The sequence below is a fragment of the Venturia canescens genome, chromosome 9, assembly GCF_019457755.1.
Source record: "Venturia canescens isolate UGA chromosome 9, ASM1945775v1, whole genome shotgun sequence".
Classification (NCBI taxonomy): Eukaryota; Metazoa; Arthropoda; class Insecta; order Hymenoptera; family Ichneumonidae; genus Venturia; species Venturia canescens.
In genome coordinates, this window is record NC_057429.1 from 12644093 (window position 1) to 12665928 (window position 21836).

Here is a 21836-nt window from a genome sequence, read left to right on the forward strand (position 1 = left end):
ATATATTCGCTGAAATATTTTATTTTATCGGTGCCTCGAAACAACTTTATTCTACATATTGCAGCATTTTTTCTAATGCCCTCGGAGTTGTTACTGCATTATATAGTGTCGACGAACATTCGTAATCTTTGGTAGAGTAGAAAAAAAAATTCCAACGAACTTATAACATATTGTATATTTCCAAATCAGTTTTCGTCATTCAAAGATATGTTTTCCAAGAGAAACCTTTCATTGATACCGACACGCAAAAACTGTGTCCTAGGATCATCGAGTAAAAAATCCTGGAAGTAAACAAGTTACTGGGGCAACTTTAGCTTCGATTCCTGTAATGTTAGCCACATAGCGTTATCACATGTCACATATCACGCACAGGATGAGCTGAGGGAAACGAAAGTTTATACGTTCGTCAGAAGATTTTCTTTCTAATCGATCATTCGTGAGTCTTGCTGCCACTTCTCAGACCATTATTTTCTCAATGTTTTTTTCAAATGATAATTCTAATTTGCAACTGAATTTTTACTAAACACTGCAGTCAAAATATTGGAATAATAAACTTGGTATTTGACACACGTTATGAGGTGAAAAACGCTGAATTCATAACTGCAAGGTAAATATTGGAAAAAAAAATAGCATGAATTCGAATTAAAATGAGATAATATTGAAAAATTTCGTCGACATTTGCTTACCTCGGTCTCAATTTCGACGATTTCGGTTTATTTGTACATCATTATATCCGACGATTGATACATGCACATGTAAGCATCGCACAAAAGTCTCTTCGCGTGTTCCGGTAGTTGACGATCATCGGTTAACTCGCTCAAGGAATTAGCGCCTTCTTCGCTCAACCAATATGGAAAATCAGGACATGGGACCATCTCGGGGATGTTGTAACCGTTCTGCTCACCTGCAAATTAAACGAAATTGATTATGTAAAAAAATAAACGACACTTCCGACCAAATGTAGACACAAAAATATATTCGAACCTTCTCTGTCAGCCATGGAATCAAAAAAGCACCATGGAGCTTCAGATCCCGAGCCACATTTAACGAAAGACACGTAGTGTGAAGTTTCGATGCAAACAACGGCGGACAGCTCCAAAAATAGTCGTGGCACTGGACAGTGCTCTTGCAAAATGATGAATTCAGTCGGTATTTCGAGCTTCTTTGGTTCGTGATTCGTTCGTCGTTCGTGACGATGGACCTGAAACAATGCTTCGTTTCATTCATCGTCAAAAATTCGCGTCAACGAAAAAAATAATCACAGGAATCTGAAAACCCTGGTTGGAAGTAAAATTGGCAATCACGTAACATTTACATGTTCAAGTACTCGCAGATTTTCAACGAAAATTACCTTTTCAAGACAGTGCATACAAAATGCTATGCTTTCAAGGCCGACACCGCACTGTCCATAGCATTCTTTGCATTCGAATTCCGCCAATTTTCCGCAAACAGTACACTGCCGAGGAGCTGTAACAAGCGCACGATTATTGTATTATTTGATCTGCTTGCGCGTCAATACTTCAGCTGTATAAATAAATTATTATTTATTTCCAAGAAAGATTATCCACTGGGCATAATTTCTTCGGGCGCATTATTACCGTTTCAATGAATCAATATACTATTACCAACCATTTGTAGAGACGAGTCGTTATCGATTTTGTAATTGATAAAATTATACTCAACAGTCTTCGATGATATCCGTCACGTCTAGAAGCAGTGTTGGTTGAATTTTCTGATACATTTTAAAGGATTTTCCGAAACGTGGCATTTGGATAATTAGACAGGATGGAACCTCTTTCAGTCTGATGTTACTCGTAAGGAAACTCTGCTCGAGTAATTGCTGAACCGTTGGAAAGCTGAGATGATCGTCTTTCTCAACGAAAAGCTGATAATGGTAGGCATCCTGGCCGGAACTCAATTTCAGGAATGGTTCAGCGTTTAATATCTGTGCGACCAGAGACGTTAGGAATTCCTCGGGATCTATTGGAATTGAAGAAAAAAAAAAAACAATCACTTAAACCGTCGGTTAACAACAGAAATCTTCAGAATCAGAACGTAAAATATTCAATAAATCAATGCCAAATTTCAGCGTGAAGATTATTGTAGAAAAGACAATGAGCGGAAATCGCTTAATCTTGGATACAGACACGCTGCACATCTTGCCTTGGAGGGCTGAGAATTTTCTTTTTAACCGATATTTCGCTTTACCTTTTTCTTCACTAGTAAGGCCGGACACCGAGGAAAGTTTTTCGAGCAGCATTCTTAGTTTCATAACTCTGTCGGCTTTAACAAGCATGTTCTTCCTCAAAGGGTTCACTATTTCCTCGCGCAAAACTCTTTGCACTTCTTCGTACTGTGGGCAATCCTTTTCATTCGGCGGCCTAGAACAAGTAACGTGTAAGAGCTCCATTCCCACATTTCACTTAGACGGTCCGATTGATGGATTTCTTCGTTTCTCACTTGAATGACATCGAAAATTTTTATTGTCACACTTAAAACTCAATACGCCAGGATTTTCTATTCTTAAAAAGTGAAAAAAACACAAAATAATTTTTTCCGTACTGAAATCCATGGAATTCTAGAAAGCTGCTTAATATACCTGAAGAGTAAATTGTCGAAAACGCTTGTGAAAGCGAACATACTGAATAGAGTTGCGTCCAAGTAACACGAATTATGATGCCCTTGTATACCTCGATATTTTCCACATATACTTTCGAGATCTGCCTCGACGCAAATTGGTCTTACAATCCCTGTGACTACAGGATTCTCGCTCGATCCGAAGTCACTCCCATTTAGCTTGTACATATGGTCGTCAGCCTTTGTACAGAGAAATACGAGGATAAGCTTCGATATTAAAATAGAACTTGAAAATTTTTCGTTCATTTCATTACTCCTGGTAGGTTGCTAGAATTTCCCAAAAAATTGAGTTTCTCATTCTTTTCTCGTAATATTGAACGAATTTCGTAATATTAATTGACGTAAGTTTCTTCATAATTTTGAGAATGGGGCAGATTCGAGCAGAAGCTCGAAAGAGCTACAAGCAAGGAAAGAATTCGTCTAATTTCGATTTTTTATTTCGAAGCCTGTTTCCACAATCATCTTTTAGAAAACGTTGCTAGATTTCCTTCCGAATAACACCATCCGATTAAAGTAAAATAAAATTGTATTTACGAGTGTCATATCGAATGGTTGACAGTGTTCCACCTCCGTGAAAATGGCTCGATAAGGTCTGCAGTGAAAATATCTAATACCGTTGTAAGTTCCGTCTGTGCCAAGGGTATGTTGTCCATCTCCCTGGAAAGTATACATTTTATAGTCTCCTCATAAATCTCCAAAGTATCTGCATTCATTTGATTTAACGATTAGATTATAAGTGAAAGTTTAAGATTTTAAGTGAAAATTGGGGATTAGATTGAATTTAACTTCATCAAATAATTCTGATTGCTGAAAACGTACGACTTCAATACCGAGATTCAGTTATTACCAATTCAATAGCTGCGATTGTTTTACCAGGAGTAACACCTGGAGGTGTGCCAATCCATCGTACGACACCGTAGCGAGTTTCAGCACCTAGAGAAACTTCGACTGTAGAATCCACTTTCACATCTCCGGTATCTTCGCTCTTTGGAATTCCATTGTTTCCATATTTCTTGGGCAAACTGTCTGGGAAGATAAAACCCATAAGCACATGTAATCATCATCTATATTCTGGCCTTAATTCCACAATAAATCGTTTCAAGACACACGAATGGTCAATCCAAACCATTAAAATAATCACTTGCTACAAACGTTTTGACGTTTCAACCGAAATCATGACTTTTTTCGTTTCAAATCAGACTCCTTACGTCCGGACTAACTTTTGATAGTTTTCCAATGATTGTAACAGTTTCAAGATAGAAGAAACTTTTCCTGTTTTCAATCACTTCAGAAACGTTTTTGTTTGCATCGAATTATTTCAAGTGGTATTGGATTTTTCAGAATTGTCACTTTAGGTACGCATTATTCACAGTTATTTCACGTGGTTCCAAGTCCTTTTATATTATTTTGAGAAAGATGGTTTAAGGTTTTTTTATTGAGGCTTTAAAATGTTTCAAAGTGCCTTCAGGTTGTTTTGGGTTTGTTTAGGGCGAGATGGCAACACTCCATTTCTTTGGCTTACTGTTCTCGTTGAGGTTCACGCGATCGTAGCACGTATCCAAATCACTGTACACGTTCGATTCAATGTCGCTACTCCATTTGTGCTCGAGTACGAAAGTTGGAATGTTTTGTAACGCAGTAGTCATATTTGCGTCAATAATATTAGTTTGTGAAAAAGAGAGAAAAAAAAATATGAAAATACGAGGCGGTGGGTATGTCCGAATAAACGAGACCCGGGCAACGTGGCTAGTGTACGCCTCGCGGCGTGATTGGTATGAAACTTCCGAAAGCTTGGCCTGCCAGCTCGGTCGCTGGCTATTTTTAAATTTCCTGCTTATTAGCGTGCGCTTCTGCGGGCTACGAACAACCTCCCAATCCCTCGTCGTATATAAATTCGAACTGCATTAAGGTTCGATTTGAAGAATCTTCGTATTAAAATGCACCAAAAACTTTCTAATTATCCAACACCATTGAATAGCATAAAACAAAACTTTATCAAAATCGAACTCATAAAAAATGTCAAGGAAATTCTATTCGGATTAAGCCGAATAATATTGAGAAGATTCTCAAATTTAGTTTATCTCTATTCAGAATACAAATTGAAGTGCAGAGAAAAAATGGTAGAAAATATCGTAACACAGAAAAATAAATTAAAATTCTTCATTCAATAAAACTTTTCGAGATTTTACGTCAGGAAATTGGAAGATAATTTTGCGTATTAATGTCGCGGGGTTTATAAGCGCCGAGGGCCTGTAATGCAAAGCGGATGCGAAAAAATCGATTTTTTTCGTCTACATTCATTTCATTCGCACCTAAATCATTCAAATTATTTTTCGAACCTCTTCTTCAGATTTTTTCTGTAAAAATAAGCGTCCACACGATACTTGTAGAAAAAATTTGTAGAAAAAATTTGCAGAGAAATTGTAAGTACTGTGACAGAGAAGCGGATTTTTTCACAACTCAAATAACGAAAACAATTTTGATGTTATTACCGGGAAAATCGAAGCAGTCGTGATTCCTCGAGAGCAGAGAACTCGCATCGTTGACGAGTATTTTCGACTTTGCAGATTTATGTGCAACTTTTGGAACCAAAGCGTTACTCAAATGTGGCGATGTGTCTCTGTTTGTATTATTGTTGTTCCTGTCGTCAAAGATGTTCAACCGTTCGTCAAAAGCAGCACTAAAATCTGATGGAATCCTTTTGCCGTTTGTAATATGATTATTGGACGAACTTTTCGACGGTGCTTCAAAATAATATTCGTTGCCCACGTTTTCCATGCTCAAAGATTTTCCTGGAAAATTGATGAAAATAGTAAGACAATGAACAAAAAAATTCTTTTAAATTCAAAAGACAAGAAATTTTATGAGTCAACTGAAAAAATTTTCTTCACAAATATTAATTTTTTCCCTGCAAAAAAAGAATTTACTCCAATGTTGATTATTACTCATCCCTAAGGTTTCAATAGAATATCATGAACGAAAAAATTTCATACCAACTTCACTCGATTTTGCTTCTTCGGAGAGTCCAAGTTCAAAAGGATATACATCACTCAATGTTGCCAAAGTCAAATTGCTTATCGGGCCTGCAGGGAATTGTCTAGTTGAAGTAGTCGCTGGTACAGATTCACGATCCTCCTGAAACACAATTTTGCCTTCCATTCTCATAGACACCTTTGTTTCAAGATCCCAAGAATTAGAGACTTCACATTTTTATTCTATTCAAAGAATACAAAGGATTACTATTTCTTTGTAAAAAACTCAAGGTAGTAAAATTGATTCGAGCTTCACAATTTCAGTTTTTAAACTTATTTTCTGCTTTTTGTCTGAACAGGCACACACTTGGTAATTTTCAATTGACTTTGATTTGTTCTCTCATTTGAGAGGCTAGATCATCAAGATTATGTCTACGCTAGCAAAATCAATATAAACGGACCAGCAATTCAAGACCAAAGTAAAATCCAGGTCCCAGCTCGGGAACAGGTCTGATGTATCTTATAACTGCCAATGTTCTTTCGGCATTACGAGGTGATTGATACCAAACATTGATGTCTTCTTTGAACCTGGCGGCTTCTTGACAAAATCTTTCGTTACTCGCAATTTTGACTCTTTTCTGGAGCACTGGTACAGCAGCAAGAAATTCCCAAACTAAGGGCGGTACTTTGATGAGATCGATTTTGTGACAACGCCATTCGGTTTTATGCCATATTTTTTCATCATTGTTCGGGCTATTGACGCGTATTCGAAGACCCCCGTCTGACTGTTCTTCCCTAACCTCAACCAACATACCAAGGGGTAACTCGGTGACATTGACATCGCACGTCCCAGAGATTCGACTCAAAACAGTATTTTTTTTGGCAATGTAATAACACATGAGAGTGGATGAATTTCGATCCTCCATCGTGGTGTTTTTTTTTCACGTTCGCTGTCTTTATGTCTCTCGTCAAGCCTGACACCATTTTATATTTATTTTTTTCATTTTACTCTTCAATCACACGTCAAAGTCGATTATTCAGTGCCTCCGATCCTAGTTTTTAATTATGATAATATGGACTTGGAGAAAACGCGGCTTGAGATTGACAGCGACGCAACGACAATGACAGATTAACGTCAAGCTAACGTGACCAGTGACCATCATAACCTTTCACCTCCACCCTTATGCTCTGGATCGGTTTTTCATTTTTGTTTTTTGACAATTGTCAACACTTGTGGTTCATTTGTAGGAGATTGGTACAATAAGTTTAGAGATGAATCTTCGTAGACAATTGAAATTGTCCTATCACTGTTATAGCCAATAGCCCAGCGATTGGAGTTGAGAACACGAAATTTCTTTAGATATCAAGTACCAAAATCTATACGAGAATATTATTTTAATTGATTTTTCAAAAAATAATTAATTACTCAACAATTCAACTATAATACCATAAACCACTATACGACCACCAAAATATTTATGAAAAGTAAAATCAATATCATTTACATGGAAGTGGAAGGAGCGGCTAACCAGTAGTGATAGTGATCTTCGTTGGAGCGATATAGCGGCGATCATATCAATGAAAAAACAGCATTGCCTTTCGAGTCTGAACCTAAACATTCGTGGGCCGGTCACTGAATTATTGTGATATATACACAAACGCATAGATGTCGAATTAAGGAAGAAACTAATAGATTGATACAAAATAACGCACTGTCAAGAAAATTCGTGATATTTATAATTTTGAGATTAGAAAAATGCAGAGTTGCCACAGAATAACTGCAAATCTTTGTAGGTTACGTATTTTTGGAATGAAACATAACCCTAGTGTTGTGAGATTTTTTACTACTGATAAAATCGACACAACTGAAACATCAGGAAAATCGGAGGAATTCAATGAAAATAAAGAAACTGTCGAACCTAAGGTTGAACTAAGTGGTTTTGCAAAGGCATTTGCCAAATTTTCCGAGGCAGAACCGCCAAAAAAGGAGGAAGTTCAAACTTTCGCAAATTTACTGCGTCACTCCAATTTTGTTGATGTAAGTCCTTCAACTGAATTGTAGATTTTTTTGGTTTGAAACTTATATCCTATGGTCTTGGTAAGTACATACAGCTTTTCAGAAACACGTGAAACTTTATGTTCTTGTAGTTAGGTGATCCAGAAGGCAAAATCGTCCCAGGCAGAATATTCCACGTAGTTGGCGATGATTTGTACATCGATTTTGGTTGGAAGTTCCATTGTGTTTGCACACGTCCAATGAAGAATGCAGAGTATGAATCTCAATTATTATGAAAGAATTTGATTCAGTGCAGACATTTTTAACATCTTTATTATTTTCAGGAGTTATGTTCGAGGCGCTTTGGTCCGAGTTAGGATAAAAGACTTGGAATTGTCCACAAGATTTTTGGGAGCCACAAAGGATCTCACAATTTTAGAAGCAGATTGCGTACTCACCTCATTAATTAGTACACCTATGAAAAACGTTGCCGTAGAGGCTGTAGAATAATAAAGTTTTCTCTGTCTTAAATAAATATTTGTTACTCGCATCTAGCATTGATTATCTGGATCATCATAGTTTTTAAATGTTGTTCATAGATCGGAGCGCAAGAAATTTTCAGTTGCTCCCTAGAGGTAATTTTACCTTGCAACACATAACTGCTGTCACCGATATGTACATTCTTGTTCACATTATTTCAATATGATTTCCAATAGTGATTTTTATTACGAAGTTAAATTATTTTAAAAGACATTTTAAATGTTGTAACCAGAACAGATAAGTTTTCATAGAATATTCGCCATTTCACCACTAGCCTAAATGTCCTGATTGAACCAATGGCTAAAAATCTGCTCTGATTCTAAGAATCTCTGAAATAGCTCTCAGAACCATTATTATAACTTTTTTTACCAAAATCAACGAGCGAGGCCCAGACATGTGGGTTCTAGTTTTTTTTAAACGTTCAGGAGCTCAAATTCTATGGTTCAAAACTTACCGATCATCGTTCCCCTCTTTCGAACGTTTGTTTTCCATTTTTCTTTTTCAAGTAGCTGACATTTTATGATACTGAAGACAAATCGAACTCAATTTTGGACGAGCTCTGCTTTTTTTTTATTTCCTTGAAATATATTTGTAATAAACTTAGGTTTCCGCAAAGTTTGGAATATTTTTGTAGGCGTTATTATGTATAACTAAATTTCATGAAAAACCTTCCGTATACAATACTGGGGAATTAGATTCCGACAGTGGAAACATTATATACCAGAATGGCCAGGTGTAGCATGGCAATGCAATGGAAACAATCAAGTATACACATTGCTGTCATAGTGACAACAACAGAGCATGACCATCGTATTAAATAAAAACAATAAAAGGCCAAATCATATTGTATTCATTTTCAATAAAAACGAGTTTTTAATTGATTCATTCAATTAGCCGTGTCATCTCACATTTTTATGTGTATTTTATTTTGTTCTTTTGCAATATAACCTCTCTACGTGGAATCGGGACCATGTACACTGGAATTGGAACTATATTATAATGGAAAATCAATATTTTGAAAAAGAAAGATTGATATGGTCCACTTGCCACATAGTTATGAACATTTGAAAATAAAAACATCGAATTCTCGAGAAAATCTACTCACAATCAGTTATAGGTAACCAAGAAAACGATTTGAAAAAAATCAAGGGGATATTACGATGCACAGGGAAATAAAATAATTGGAACTAACTCAGAAAATTAAAGAATCTCTAATGGCTAATTTAGGGTAAAATACCCCGAATGTTTTAATGTGTATCGAGGGAATTTTGAGAGGCAATTTTGAGCTTGCATTCTGAACACTTTCAAAGCAATAGAATATAACTGACGAGAAACTCAATTATTGGCTTCTTTTCATGTAACATAGAGCCGATTTTCAATTTCGGAGTAAGATGTATCGTCTGACACAACTTCGAGTCATTGATTCTTTAAAAACTAGATGTCATCAGTATCCAACATATCCCCCTCAGTTCGGTGATCAACTATGGTGTTTGTGTCCTTGTCCAAAGCAACAGCATTACTTCAATACAAGTACGTTTAATTTGTGTACGAGAGACGGGCCTCAAACACATTTTTGTTGATATTCGACATACGAGCAGATGACAGCGCTACATAAATGTGCTTACTTCGAAATACCGTTCCGGCGGATAACCTTGCAGCTCTAACTAGCGCACCAATCAGATGCTAGCTGATCGGTGATTGGCCCGCTAGTTCGATCCCACAAAGCATATATAGGCATGGGACGGTATAACAGTCATCATTCGTGCTCCGAACATCGGAAGCTTCTCGTCGTGACTTTACGAGCTCCAATCACTCAATCAACATGTCTGGACGCGGCAAAGGTGGAAAAGTAAAGGGAAAGTCAAAGACTCGTTCCAACCGAGCTGGACTTCAATTTCCCGTGGGAAGAATCCATCGTCTTCTCCGCAAAGGAAACTACGCAGAGCGAGTTGGCGGAGGTGCTCCAGTCTACCTCGCTGCCGTCATGGAATACTTGGCCGCTGAAGTTCTTGAGTTGGCTGGCAATGCCGCTCGTGACAACAAGAAGACCAGAATCATCCCTCGTCATCTTCAATTGGCAATCCGCAATGACGAAGAGTTGAACAAACTTCTCTCAGGAGTTACTATCGCTCAAGGAGGTGTCCTGCCTAACATCCAAGCAGTACTTTTGCCCAAGAAAACTGAGAAGAAGGCATAAACCTTTTACTTCGATAAGCAAACTATCGGCCCTTTTCAGGGCCAAAAATTCATTTTACGTATGAAAACTCTAGACACAATTTTTTTGATGGTACACGGGGGTGCTTCTAAAAATTTAAGTAAATCCAACCTCTGGATCGGTTGATTCACCAACTAACGACTGCCTACTTTGATCAACCGAAGACATTTTTAATTGATTCGAGTGGGACAAGTCATAAAGGTAGCAAAACCACCGAGTTAAATAGACAAATTTAAAAAATAATGCATTCGGTGCAACACAAGTATCTACCAACCCTCCAGTTTTATTCGTAAATTTTTGGAGTAACTCCGGATCGGAAATGATCGATTTTCTAGAAATTTTCAATAATGCATATAAATTTTTGTTGCTGTCATATACAAGATATACAGATGTATATTGATAAAAAATTTCCCTGACATCAAGTAACATTGCTTTTACTAATGTTGGATTATGTAAATTGTTAATACCAACTTCGCAACACTTTTAGTTTTTCCCACTTGAACGAAAGACTAGAATCTGTTGAGTAACATTCATTGATGTTGAAAGGTAATGACTGTCTCGTTGAAGATATTCGTGCAGATTTGGGATTGAGTTTAAACTAATTTGATTTGCAATTTTCGGCTCCGAGATTTCTTTTAGTTTTTTTCCAAACATATATAATTGTCATGAATTATATTTCCCGCCTCGCTGTCGGGATTACAATTATGTAGTGACTCGAGTCCACACCATAATACATAATTCAGTATTGGAAACTAAATTTAGTTTTGTGTTTTTAGTTAGAACCCAAGAAAAAATTTTCAAATATGAAGTCTGAATTTTGGCTCCACTAATGTTGCAATTCATTCTTTCTTTACTGCAATTTCTCGATTTTGGAGGAGAGCGAGTGTTGCACTGAAGATTTATTACGTGATGTGATACCATTACCGTGGCTTTTGATGGAGAAAAAAAATGAAATTTCAATAAAATTACAGAAAAAAAGAACGTCTCATTATTACGCTCTCATGACAAAAAGTATTTGTGATCGGAATTAGAGCCTTCGTTATTTTTTGATGGCCCTGAAAAGGGCCGTTGTGATGTCTAAAATAGACTTAAGCACGTTCACCTCGAATACGGCGTGCGAGTTGGATGTCTTTTGGCATAATGGTTACTCTCTTTGCGTGAATGGCGCACAAGTTGGTGTCTTCGAAAAGACCAACCAAGTAAGCTTCGCTTGCTTCTTGGAGAGCCATTACAGCGGAACTTTGGAAACGAAGGTCGGTTTTGAAGTCCTGAGCGATTTCACGAACGAGTCGTTGGAAAGGCAGCTTGCGGATGAGAAGTTCGGTGCTCTTCTGGTAACGACGAATTTCACGAAGAGCTACGGTTCCAGGCCTGTAGCGGTGAGGCTTCTTAACTCCGCCGGTCGCTGGAGCACTCTTGCGAGCAGCCTTAGTCGCCAACTGTTTACGGGGGGCTTTACCACCGGTGGACTTACGCGCAGTTTGCTTGGTACGAGCCATTCCGGAGCAAGTTGATTCTTCGACAGTAAGAACGGTAATAAAGATTAGACCGAAGACACTGCCTTTTTTAAAGCCTTAGCAAGCTTGAGGATACTTCTCATTGGTCGAAGGACGAGTGGTGGGGATGACGATTGGGGGGTCTATAAAACGGGGAGCAACTGCTCCGAATTCAGTTTCGTTCTGACTTCCGACGAAGAAGTTCTACCGATTATACTTGCAACATGACTGGACGTGGAAAGGGAGGAAAGGGATTGGGAAAAGGAGGAGCCAAGCGCCATCGTAAAGTTCTTCGTGACAACATCCAAGGTATCACCAAGCCAGCTATCCGTCGTTTGGCTCGTCGTGGTGGTGTCAAGCGTATATCTGGATTGATCTACGAAGAGACCCGTGGTGTTCTCAAAGTTTTCCTTGAAAACGTCATCCGTGACGCTGTCACTTACACCGAACACGCCAAGAGGAAGACCGTTACTGCTATGGACGTTGTCTACGCTCTGAAACGTCAAGGTCGCACTCTCTACGGCTTTGGCGGTTAAATACCTTACTGCGACTAGCATCGATACACAAACGGCCCTTCTTAGGGCCAAAAAATTTTTTTAACGAGAACACGATGTTTACATATTTATACTAATAACGCTACTTTCACAGATGTAAGAGATGAGTAATAATTTAGATATGCAGTCATCGACCCTTACAGAAGCATCTTCAGCTAGAAACTTATTTTACCATGTGCAAGGTAGGAGAAATCAATTTATGATGAAAATGAGACTTGAACGCGCAATAAAATATAATTACGAAAACAATATGAGAAGGAAATATTGAAACTACCAAAATTCTAAAATAAAAATTTTAAATACGAACATGAAAAATTGGATCTCTTATCGATGAGGTTATTCAAAATCTCGTTCATCAGCTAATTTTTTTACTGTATTATATTTATTTTTTTGTACGCATAACATTCTAAACTTGCGTTCAAAATTAAAACGACTTGTTAGTGGTTTTGTATATTTCGATAAGTACATTTTCTTAAAAAAAAAAGCATTGTACGCTTTTCCCATGCAAACTTCAAAGGAAAAAGAATGAAGTTACAAAAGGCGCAACGAATTCGTTTTTTCCTATCGTTTTATCTTTACTTTCTTTTTAACGTAATTTATTAATTTATTTAATTTTCTTTCTAACGTATATATACTATTTACGATGCATAGTTATTCCGAGATCCTTCCAGGCCATAAGCGATACTATGCGTTGAATATACAAATTAAATCATAGCCTCGAAAAGACGATAGTCCAGACTAAATTAATCCATTTTTTTATTCTCCAGAATGTAAAATCACATGAAATTTTCAAAAATCTGACCAGGTCAGATCAGCGATCCCAAAAACTCCATGTTTAAACTGGTCGGGCACATACGCATTTCAAAATAGGCGAACGAAAAGATAAAATGATGATGACCTAACCCTCGAGTTCTACGTACAATAGGCAAATCCTAACGATAATGACCAAGTTAAAAGAAAAGTATTGAATATTGGAATAATTGTGATCACTTGATTTCAGTTCGCAACTTATTATCATTGCTCTGTCACCAATTTCAACATTAAATGTTGATATAGAAATCGAACTTCGTCGGACAACGGCAATTACCGTTTTGTCAACAGCATGTTCTACGTTTAGATTTTTTGTTGGCCCTAAAAAGGGCCGATTGATGTTCGTAGGAAGTAATTACTTCGAGCTCGTGTATTTAGTGACAGCTTTGGTGCCCTCACTAACAGCGTGCTTGGCAAGTTCACCAGGCAACAGGAGTCGAACAGCGGTCTGGATTTCCCGAGACGTGATCGTTGATCGCTTGTTGTAATGAGCGAGACGAGAGGCTTCAGCAGCGATACGTTCAAAAATGTCGTTGACGAAGCTGTTCATGATGCTCATCGCCTTGCTGGAGACTCCAGTATCAGGGTGGACTTGTTTAAGTACTTTGTAGATGTAGATAGCGTAGCTTTCCTTCCTCTTACGCTTTTTCTTCTTGTCAGTCTTCGTAATATTCTTCTGAGCCTTGCCGGCTTTCTTGACAGCTTTACCACTGGCTTTGGGCGGCATGATTAAAACTGTTTTCTCGAAATCTACTTATGAAGCAGTCGGAGTACAGAATACAGAATGACGGAACTTTAACTTTAACTTTTAAAAATCTCTTTTATTCATGTTTTTCTCTACAAGTTGTTTGTACATTTTTGGATTGGTTTGCTATACCTATTCCTTGGAATTTAACTAGCTTATATTTTTGTTTTGTGTGTTTTGTTATGTGTTTTTGATTTCAGAGTGTTTATGTTGGGTTATTATTTACAGGTTAAAAGTTGAAAAAAGTACCTGTTTGTCATGTGTTTTCCTTAATCCTACTTAACTTATGCTTAAACTTAACGTGGTATTTACAATATTTACAGAATGTACAGTTTTAACAGTAATAGTTTCTTAAGATGTTAGTAATATGTGATGCGGTAGTTTATATTTTATTTTGAATGGCGCATTCTTGTGTGTGTATGTGCCTATGTTTTTTAAGATTGGGAGATCAAGATTCTCGTAAAACTTTTCTGTCTTGTTGTATATTTCTTCCTTAATTGTTTTGACTTTAGATAGTTCATGTATGCTTCTGTTTGTTTCATGCCATTCAGCTTTAGTGATTGCTCGTAATATTTTATTTTGGAATACCTGTAGTCTGCTTATGTTAGTTTTGCATGTGTTACCCCATATTGGTGAGGCATAGAGCGTTATGGGTTTAATGATAGCGTTATATAAGAGTAGCTTGTTTTTCTCACTTAGTGCACTTTTGTAACCTATTAGATAATGAAGCATGCTTTTTATTGCTTGCCCTTTCCTTTTAATTGTTTCTATATGTTTAGTAAACGTCAGCCTGTCATCTAGTGTGACTCCTAGATATTTTACTGCTCTTTTGGGTTCTATTATTGTGTTGTTCATTGTGAATGCTGGGGTTTTAGTTTTTTTGTTTTTTCTGCTGAAGATTACAAGCTCTGTTTTTGATTCGTTGATTTTTATTTTCCATTTGTTAAAGTGTTCGGCTATTAAGTTGAGGTGATTTTGTACATGGTTTTGTGCCAGTGCTTTGCTCCACGAGCTTGCATAGATTGCTGTGTCATCTGCGAACAGCGCAATTTCAGTGTTTTTGGTTTTCGGTATGTCGTTTATGTAGTACAGAAATAGAACAGGCCCCAGTATGGATCCTTGGGGAACTCCGGCTGCTATTTTTTGGGTGTCTGATTTTTCTCCATCTACCAGTACTGTGAACGTTCGGTTTTTGAGGTAATTGGCTATTATTTTTGTTAGATACAGCGGGATGTTTAATCTTCCTAACTTAAATATCAGTCCTTTGTGCCATACGGTGTCAAAAGCCTTTTCTATGTCTAGAAGAGCGAGCGCTGTAGATTTGTTTTTATTAAAGTTTTCACTAATGTGGTTTGTGAGTCTCGCTAACTGTTGCACTGTGTTATGTTGTTCCCTGAAACCAAACTGTTCCTGTATTAGTTGCTTATGTGTTTGTTCGTGTATTTTCAGTCTAGCCAGTATGATTTTTTCAAATACCTTACTCATGGTTGACAGAAGGCTAATGGGACGATAGTTTTGAGGAAAAAGTTTGTCTTTTCCAGGTTTGGGAAAGGCTAAAAGATTGGCGTGTTTCCAGCTGGTTGGAAAGTGACTTCTTTTGAAGCTTGCGTTGAATATGTATGTGAGTTGTACTATCGCTTTCCTTGGGAGGTGTTTTAGCACTATGTTTTGTATTGAGTCTGGCCCCGGTGCTTTTTTGGGTTTCAGTTGTTTAATTGCTTGCGCTATTTCACTTGGGGTAACATAGCTGATATCGTTTGCGTTTATATCTGTACTTGTTAATTGTCTGTATTTAGAATTGATGAGTGCGCTATGCCTTCGCGAGCTCATGTCTTCTGTTATGTGGTGCACCTTTTCAAAGTTTTCTGCAAGTGCGTTCGCTTTCTCCTTACTACTAATGGCTAGCCCCTGGGTGCTATGTAAAGTGGGGAGGGTAGTGGCTGCTTGTCTGGTGAAAGCCTTTGCCATTCTCCAGATAGAGTTGTCTTGAACCTTTAAGCTTTTCAGTTTGTTTTCCCATGCTGTATTAGAATGTTCTTTAATTTTCTTTTTAATTGTGTGGGAGAGTAGGTTACGTATGTATTTGTAGTACAAGTTTTGCGTAGATTGAAATTTTCTTCTCATCTTATTTCTGAGTTTTATTATCTTAACGATTTCTTCTGGCAGTGTTGGTGTTGTGTATTTTAGCTTTGTTATTGGAATTGAGAGTTCTATCACTTCTTTAATCTGATCTGTTAACTCCTTTGTGCAATTATCTATATCAGTTTCGCTCTTTAAATTGGTTTTTAAGGTGATTTTTTCGTTTAACAGTGCTGAAAATTTTTCCCAGTCCGCTTTTTTGTAGTTGAGGTGGTGACTTTCTATCGTTTGCACTTGTGCATGATTCAAATGTATCATTACGGGTAGATGATCTGAGTCTAGTTCATTAAGGGTTTCGATTTTGAGGCTGTTCATGTTTTTAACCAACGCAAAATCTACTACACTTGGAAGTGCGTGGTTGTAAGGATATAGTGTGTAGTTATCCGGAGCTAAAAGCGATATACTTGAGAAACAGGTATATCTGAATATTGTTCTTCCATTGGCATTATTGTTTGTACAGTGCCAGTTGTTGTGCTTTGCGTTATAGTCCCCGACAGCTAACACCGAGTTCCCAGATGCGAATATTTTATTTAAGTCTGCTGTGTTTATTTTTATTTGCGGTCGGGCATATACTGATACTATTATTTGGTTGTTTTGTAGTTTGATACCATGCGCTTCAATATTTGTTGTGTCGAGGTTAATTTCTGAGCACGTTATGTTATTTTTTACAAAAATGGCTATTCCGCCTCCTGTCATGTTCCCCTGCCTATCTTTTCTGTAACACTTATAGCCCGGGAATTTACATTTATGGTTTGTAAGTAACTTTGTCTCATTTAATAATAGGATGTCTATTTTATATCTATCTATAATATTCATGACTTCTCTAGCCTTGCTCTTAATACCATTAGCATTCCAGTGCAAGATTTTTAGCTCATTTTTTATCGAATGCGTTGTTCTATACATACTTCAGGATGACGTTATAGAATACTTGGCATTTGGAAACATGGTCATAGCAGTTTACTAGTTTTGTGTTTAGCTCTTTAAACATACTGAGCATTTTATTGAAATCACATAACGTCTTCAAGGTTTGCATTTCTTTTATTATATTTGTAAATGAGTCATTGTCGTTTATGGACTGTTGTTGTTCGTGCGTTACTATTGGTCTATTCTGCGTGTTATTGTTTTGCTGTGATTCTATGCTTGTTTTATCTTTAAATCTTGGGTCTCTGTTACCTGTTTGATCCTGAATTACCTTACTGCTGTAAGAGGAATTGCTGCTGCGTTCATCTCGTCGTTCTGTAGTTCGTTGTTCTATGTTTTGGTGCTGGTGGGATGATCTGCCTGCTGTCCTGATTGTGCTCTGAAGCGGTGGGAAAGAGGACAGTCCTGGAACTGGTTCTCTGCTCGCTGCTTTGCTGCGGTTGTTCATTTTGACCCCTTGTTGTTGTTTCTCTGCTACTCTTTTGAGATGTTGTTTGTACGTTTCGCACGATGTAGCGTTGGCTGGATGCTCCCCGCCACAATTCGTACACTGCGGCTTTGTTTCCGGGGCCTTTCCGCAGTCCTTGGTCAAATGCTTTTCCATGCATTTAACGCATCTTGGTTCTTTGTGGCAGAATGCTGTGCCATGACCAAAGCCTTGGCATCTATAGCACTGTGCAATTTTTTTCGGGTTTTTGTAAGTTTCCCAAGTGATGATAACCGAGCAAATGCTGCGTATTGCCCTTAGTTGTCTGGCGTTTGTTTCCGGATCGAATGAGGCAAAGTATAACACTCTGTTGGGGTTTCCATTTGCTCCCTGGTTCATTTTTTTGATTTTGATGGGTTTGAAGCCTGCTTCGGTTAAATCTTCCTCGATGTGGCTTTCATCTAAGGCTGGGAGTCCTCTGATGACATATTTTTTGATTTTTTGACTTGCTGTTGCATAGGTGTGGAAGTCATATTTGGCTTGTTCAAACTGTTTGATAAGTTTGGCTGCGTCCTCCTGCGTTTTTGGTTGCACGTTTATTGTCGTGTTGGTGAATTTTAGAGTTGATCCTTTGAAGTTTTTAATGATGTTGAGATGTAGTTTTGCTTTGTCTTCTGCCGTGAGCTTTTCGTTATTGATGATAATCGGTGGCACCTTTTGTTGCCTAGTTTCTGTCTTTGTCTCTTGCTGCGAAGTCGTTGACATATCGCTTTCCGACTCGCATTCCGAAAGACTGTCGATTTGGTCTCTTGCCTGCGCGTTCACCCTGATTTTGGTCTGTTTGTTGTTGGCTTCACTTGGATCGTCCGCTGCCGGAGCTCTCCGTTTTTTTGAATTTTTTCCCATGTTGAGGGAATTATTAATGGGTCCTTCTGAATCTTTCGACGCACCTTGGCGTAGAATCAGTTTCACTTTTCTTTTTTCTGTTATTTTTCCTGTTTTCTTTACACTAGAGTAAAAGTTTCCTGCGTCGCCTCCTCTCTGAGTCGAGTCGCGCGAGTCGAATCCGGAATCCAGAATCCAGAATCTTTTTCTGAGGCTCGTGATCACCCTTGACGGAACCGCTTAGAGGAGTCTATATAAAACAGAAAACACTCCGATCAGCGCACTTTCTTAGTGAGGAGAGTGGGGATAAAATACTGACCAGCGCACCAATGAGAGATCATATGGCTAGGGAACACATGTGATCCACTAGAGCGGCTCAAAACATTCCGTCGCAGTGGGGGGGATTGCATCAGGGCATAACAGATGATTGCTTTGTTCGCACTAGCGCGCCAATCGGATGCTAGCTGATCCGTGATTGGCTCGCTAGTCTTATCCCATAAGGCATATATAGGCATGGAACGGTTTACCAGTCATCATTCGTGCTCCGAACATCGGAAACTTCACGTCGTGACTTTACGAGTTCCAATCACTCAATCAACATGTCTGGACGCGGCAAAGGTGGAAAAGTAAAGGGAAAGTCAAAGACTCGTTCCAACCGAGCTGGACTTCAATTTCCCGTGGGAAGAATCCATCGTCTTCTCCGTAAAGGAAACTACGCAGAGCGAGTTGGCGGAGGTGCTCCAGTCTACCTCGCTGCCGTTATGGAATACTTGGCTGCTGAAGTTCTTGAGTTGGCTGGCAATGCCGCTCGTGACAACAAGAAAACCAGAATCATCCCTCGTCATCTTCAATTGGCCATCCGTAACGATGAGGAGCTGAACAAACTTCTCTCCGGAGTTACTATCGCTCAAGGAGGTGTCCTGCCTAACATCCAAGCAGTGCTTTTGCCCAAGAAAACTGAGAAAAAAGCCTAAACATTCATCTTCGATAAAACAACGGCCCTTTTTAGGGCCAACAAATATTTTTACGAAGAACATTCATCACAAATCTTACAGTATTGTAGCATCATTTAATCAATATGTTCTCTTTTTTACCTACGTTCCAGTCCATTTCACTTACATGATGCATCATACTTGCTCCAACACTAGCGTCGCTTCATTGACAATGCCATTCGAAAGGAACAAATGTAATAGTATATTACACACCTAGGGAGGGAAAATAGACTACTTCAAACCGCGGGCAGAATTGTCACCCGAGCCGAAGGCGAGGGTGATAAGCACGCGGTTTGAGGTGCTCTAATTTCACTCCCGTGGAGTGTATACGATTTTTCTGTCCGACGCAGGCGGAATGCGGCAACTTCGGCACGCGCAGCGGGCCGAAAGTTGCCACTTTCCGCCCGGAGGGCTGAAAAGAAATTTAAAACTTTCAATATTCTCAGCTATCAATGACCGCCATATTCCTGGCAGTCACAAAACCCTGCGTTAACAGGGATGGAGTAAATTGTTCGAGTTCAATTCTAGGCGCTATTTCGAACATGCTGAATATTATTCTCTCCTTCCAATCATATTTTGCCATATATTGATTGTTTTCGTCGATCTCATTTTTCACGTGTGCAAATTGAATCATTTCGACCCTTATTACGAATTGAACACCCGATTTCATATTACACTAGTTTGAGTATTGGTCATCAACTTCACCGTCGACACTTTTTTCGTTTCAAGAAACACTCCATTCCGAATATACCCATCAATTGTGCTTGCATCTATGATATTGCTAACAATTAGAAGATGTTTTTTCAAAATTCCTGTATATTTTAGAAACTGATCGATTCGATTCTCTATATTCGAATCTTTCATACTTAACCTAATTTTCTGAAACGTCCACGCGTGTGATTTCGTGTTAGATGATAGGGTCATTGTAAATATCTATTTACTTCCATTGACATTTTTTGGAACAAGATTGATTCATTTTATTTCGAAATCACGCAAAGTAATTCTTGTCTCTGTCACTATTTTCATCTGAGTATGTCAGGATTGCATCGGAGTTTGATTTTTCTTCCAATATTTATATTTAAGAATATTTTACTCCGATACTCCGATTTTCAGGTAGCACAGTCCATATATTCCCCGAAGCATCAGGCACTGCCGATAACGTGTTAACTGTTAGGAACTTACTCAATAAATATTTAAAACATTTATAAAGTTGAATCAATAAGACTTAATCGTCGATACCTGATCAAGGGAAAGGACAACATAGAATTATTCTCTACAGAAAGTAATTGAGTTATATATAAGTGAACAGTTAAAACTAAATGATCCACCATCGTGTTTCTAAAAAAAACTCGAAAATTTGACGTCTTCCTGGCTTTTCCTATAGAAAAAATTTGAGTATTGTGCATTCAAGTAGATTTGAGATCAGATATGATTCTTCGTTATTATTTGTTGGCCCTGAAAAGGGCCGTTATGATTTGCGAATGAACTTAGGCACGTTCACCACGAATGCGACGAGCAAGCTGGATGTCTTTCGGCATGATCGTTACTCTCTTGGCATGAATGGCGCACAAATTGGTGTCTTCGAAAAGACCAACCAAGTAAGCTTCGCTTGCTTCTTGGAGAGCCATTACAGCGGAACTTTGGAAACGAAGGTCGGTTTTGAAGTCCTGAGCGATTTCACGAACGAGTCGTTGGAAAGGCAGCTTGCGGATGAGAAGTTCGGTGCTCTTCTGGTAACGACGAATTTCACGAAGAGCTACGGTTCCAGGCCTGTAGCGGTGAGGCTTCTTAACTCCGCCGGTCGCTGGAGCACTCTTGCGAGCAGCCTTAGTCGCCAACTGTTTACGGGGGGCTTTTCCACCGGTGGACTTACGCGCAGTTTGCTTGGTACGAGCCATTTTTTTAACGAAAGAGATCAACTCAGTCAACGGATCAACACTGAATGATCGCCTTTTTAACTTTTTTTTTTTTTAACTTTTAAAAATCTCTTTTATTCATGTTTTTCTCTACAAGTTGTTTGTACATTTTTGGATTGGTTTGCTATACCTATTCCTTGGAATTTAACTAGCTTATATTTTTGTTTTGTGTGTTTTGTTATGTGTTTTTGATTTCAGAGTGTTTATGTTGGGTTATTATTTACAGGTTAAAAGTTGAAAAAAGTACCTGTTTGTCATGTGTTTTCCTTAATCCTACTTAACTTATGCTTAAACTTAACGTGGTATTTACAATATTTACAGAATGTACAGTTTTAACAGTAATAGTTTCTTAAGATGTTAGTAATATGTGATGCGGTAGTTTATATTTTATTTTGAATGGCGCATTCTTGTGTGTGTATGTGCCTATGTTTTTTAAGATTGGGAGATCAAGATTCTCGTAAAACTTTTCTGTCTTGTTGTATATTTCTTCCTTAATTGTTTTGACTTTAGATAGTTCATGTATGCTTCTGTTTGTTTCATGCCATTCAGCTTTAGTGATTGCTCGTAATATTTTATTTTGGAATACCTGTA

At 38.1% G+C, this 21836-nt stretch overlaps 6 protein-coding genes across 8 annotated transcripts; 3 read left to right on the forward strand and 3 right to left on the reverse strand.

Moving 5' to 3' along the window:
* Nucleotides 1–157: 157 nt before the first annotated feature.
* CYLD (ubiquitin carboxyl-terminal hydrolase CYLD) lies at nt 158–7273 on the reverse strand. 3 transcript variants are annotated; one of them, XM_043428125.1, is made up of 12 exons: nt 6071–6934; nt 5631–5772; nt 5130–5429; nt 3485–3663; nt 3172–3294; nt 2600–2817; nt 2209–2381; nt 1684–1980; nt 1352–1467; nt 985–1201; nt 687–904; nt 158–600 (listed from the first exon to the last, which is right to left on the reverse strand). In XM_043428125.1, the coding sequence occupies exons 1-11, from the start codon at nt 6533–6535 to the stop codon at nt 714–716; spliced, it is 2421 nt and encodes an 806-aa protein (XP_043284060.1). In that variant the 5' UTR covers nt 6536–6934; the 3' UTR covers nt 158–600; nt 687–713. The 3 variants fall into 3 exon arrangements, with proteins under 3 accessions (XP_043284060.1, XP_043284061.1, XP_043284062.1); XM_043428126.1 differs by lacking the exons at nt 158–600; nt 6071–6934 and adding an exon at nt 7115–7273 and having other exon boundaries at nt 694–904; XM_043428127.1 differs by lacking the exon at nt 158–600 and having other exon boundaries at nt 694–904; nt 6424–6925.
* A 92-nt stretch (nt 7274–7365) lies between these two features.
* On the forward strand, nt 7366–8155 carry mRpS28 (mitochondrial ribosomal protein S28). The gene is made up of 3 exons (XM_043428150.1): nt 7366–7647; nt 7758–7879; nt 7950–8155. The coding sequence occupies exons 1-3, from the start codon at nt 7366–7368 to the stop codon at nt 8113–8115; spliced, it is 570 nt and encodes a 189-aa protein (XP_043284085.1). The 3' UTR covers nt 8116–8155.
* Nucleotides 8156–9889: 1734 nt separating this feature from the next.
* LOC122416136 (histone H2A-like) lies at nt 9890–10518 on the forward strand. Its single transcript, XM_043428838.1, has one exon. It carries the CDS (start codon nt 9968–9970, stop codon nt 10340–10342), a length of 375 nt encoding a protein of 124 aa, XP_043284773.1. The 5' UTR covers nt 9890–9967; the 3' UTR covers nt 10343–10518.
* A 201-nt stretch (nt 10519–10719) lies between these two features.
* On the reverse strand, nt 10720–21227 carry LOC122416307 (histone H3-like). The gene is made up of 3 exons (XM_043429097.1): nt 20961–21227; nt 19108–19122; nt 10720–11628 (listed from the first exon to the last, which is right to left on the reverse strand). The coding sequence occupies exons 1-3, from the start codon at nt 21225–21227 to the stop codon at nt 11449–11451; spliced, it is 462 nt and encodes a 153-aa protein (XP_043285032.1). The 3' UTR covers nt 10720–11448.
* On the forward strand, nt 12057–12664 carry LOC122416306 (histone H4). The gene has a single exon (XM_043429096.1). The coding sequence runs from the start codon at nt 12081–12083 to the stop codon at nt 12390–12392; it is 312 nt and encodes a 103-aa protein (XP_043285031.1). The 5' UTR covers nt 12057–12080; the 3' UTR covers nt 12393–12664.
* On the reverse strand, nt 13487–13947 carry LOC122416303 (histone H2B). Its single transcript, XM_043429093.1, has one exon. The coding sequence runs from the start codon at nt 13945–13947 to the stop codon at nt 13576–13578; it is 372 nt and encodes a 123-aa protein (XP_043285028.1). The 3' UTR covers nt 13487–13575.
* Nucleotides 21228–21836: the final 609 nt, after the last annotated feature.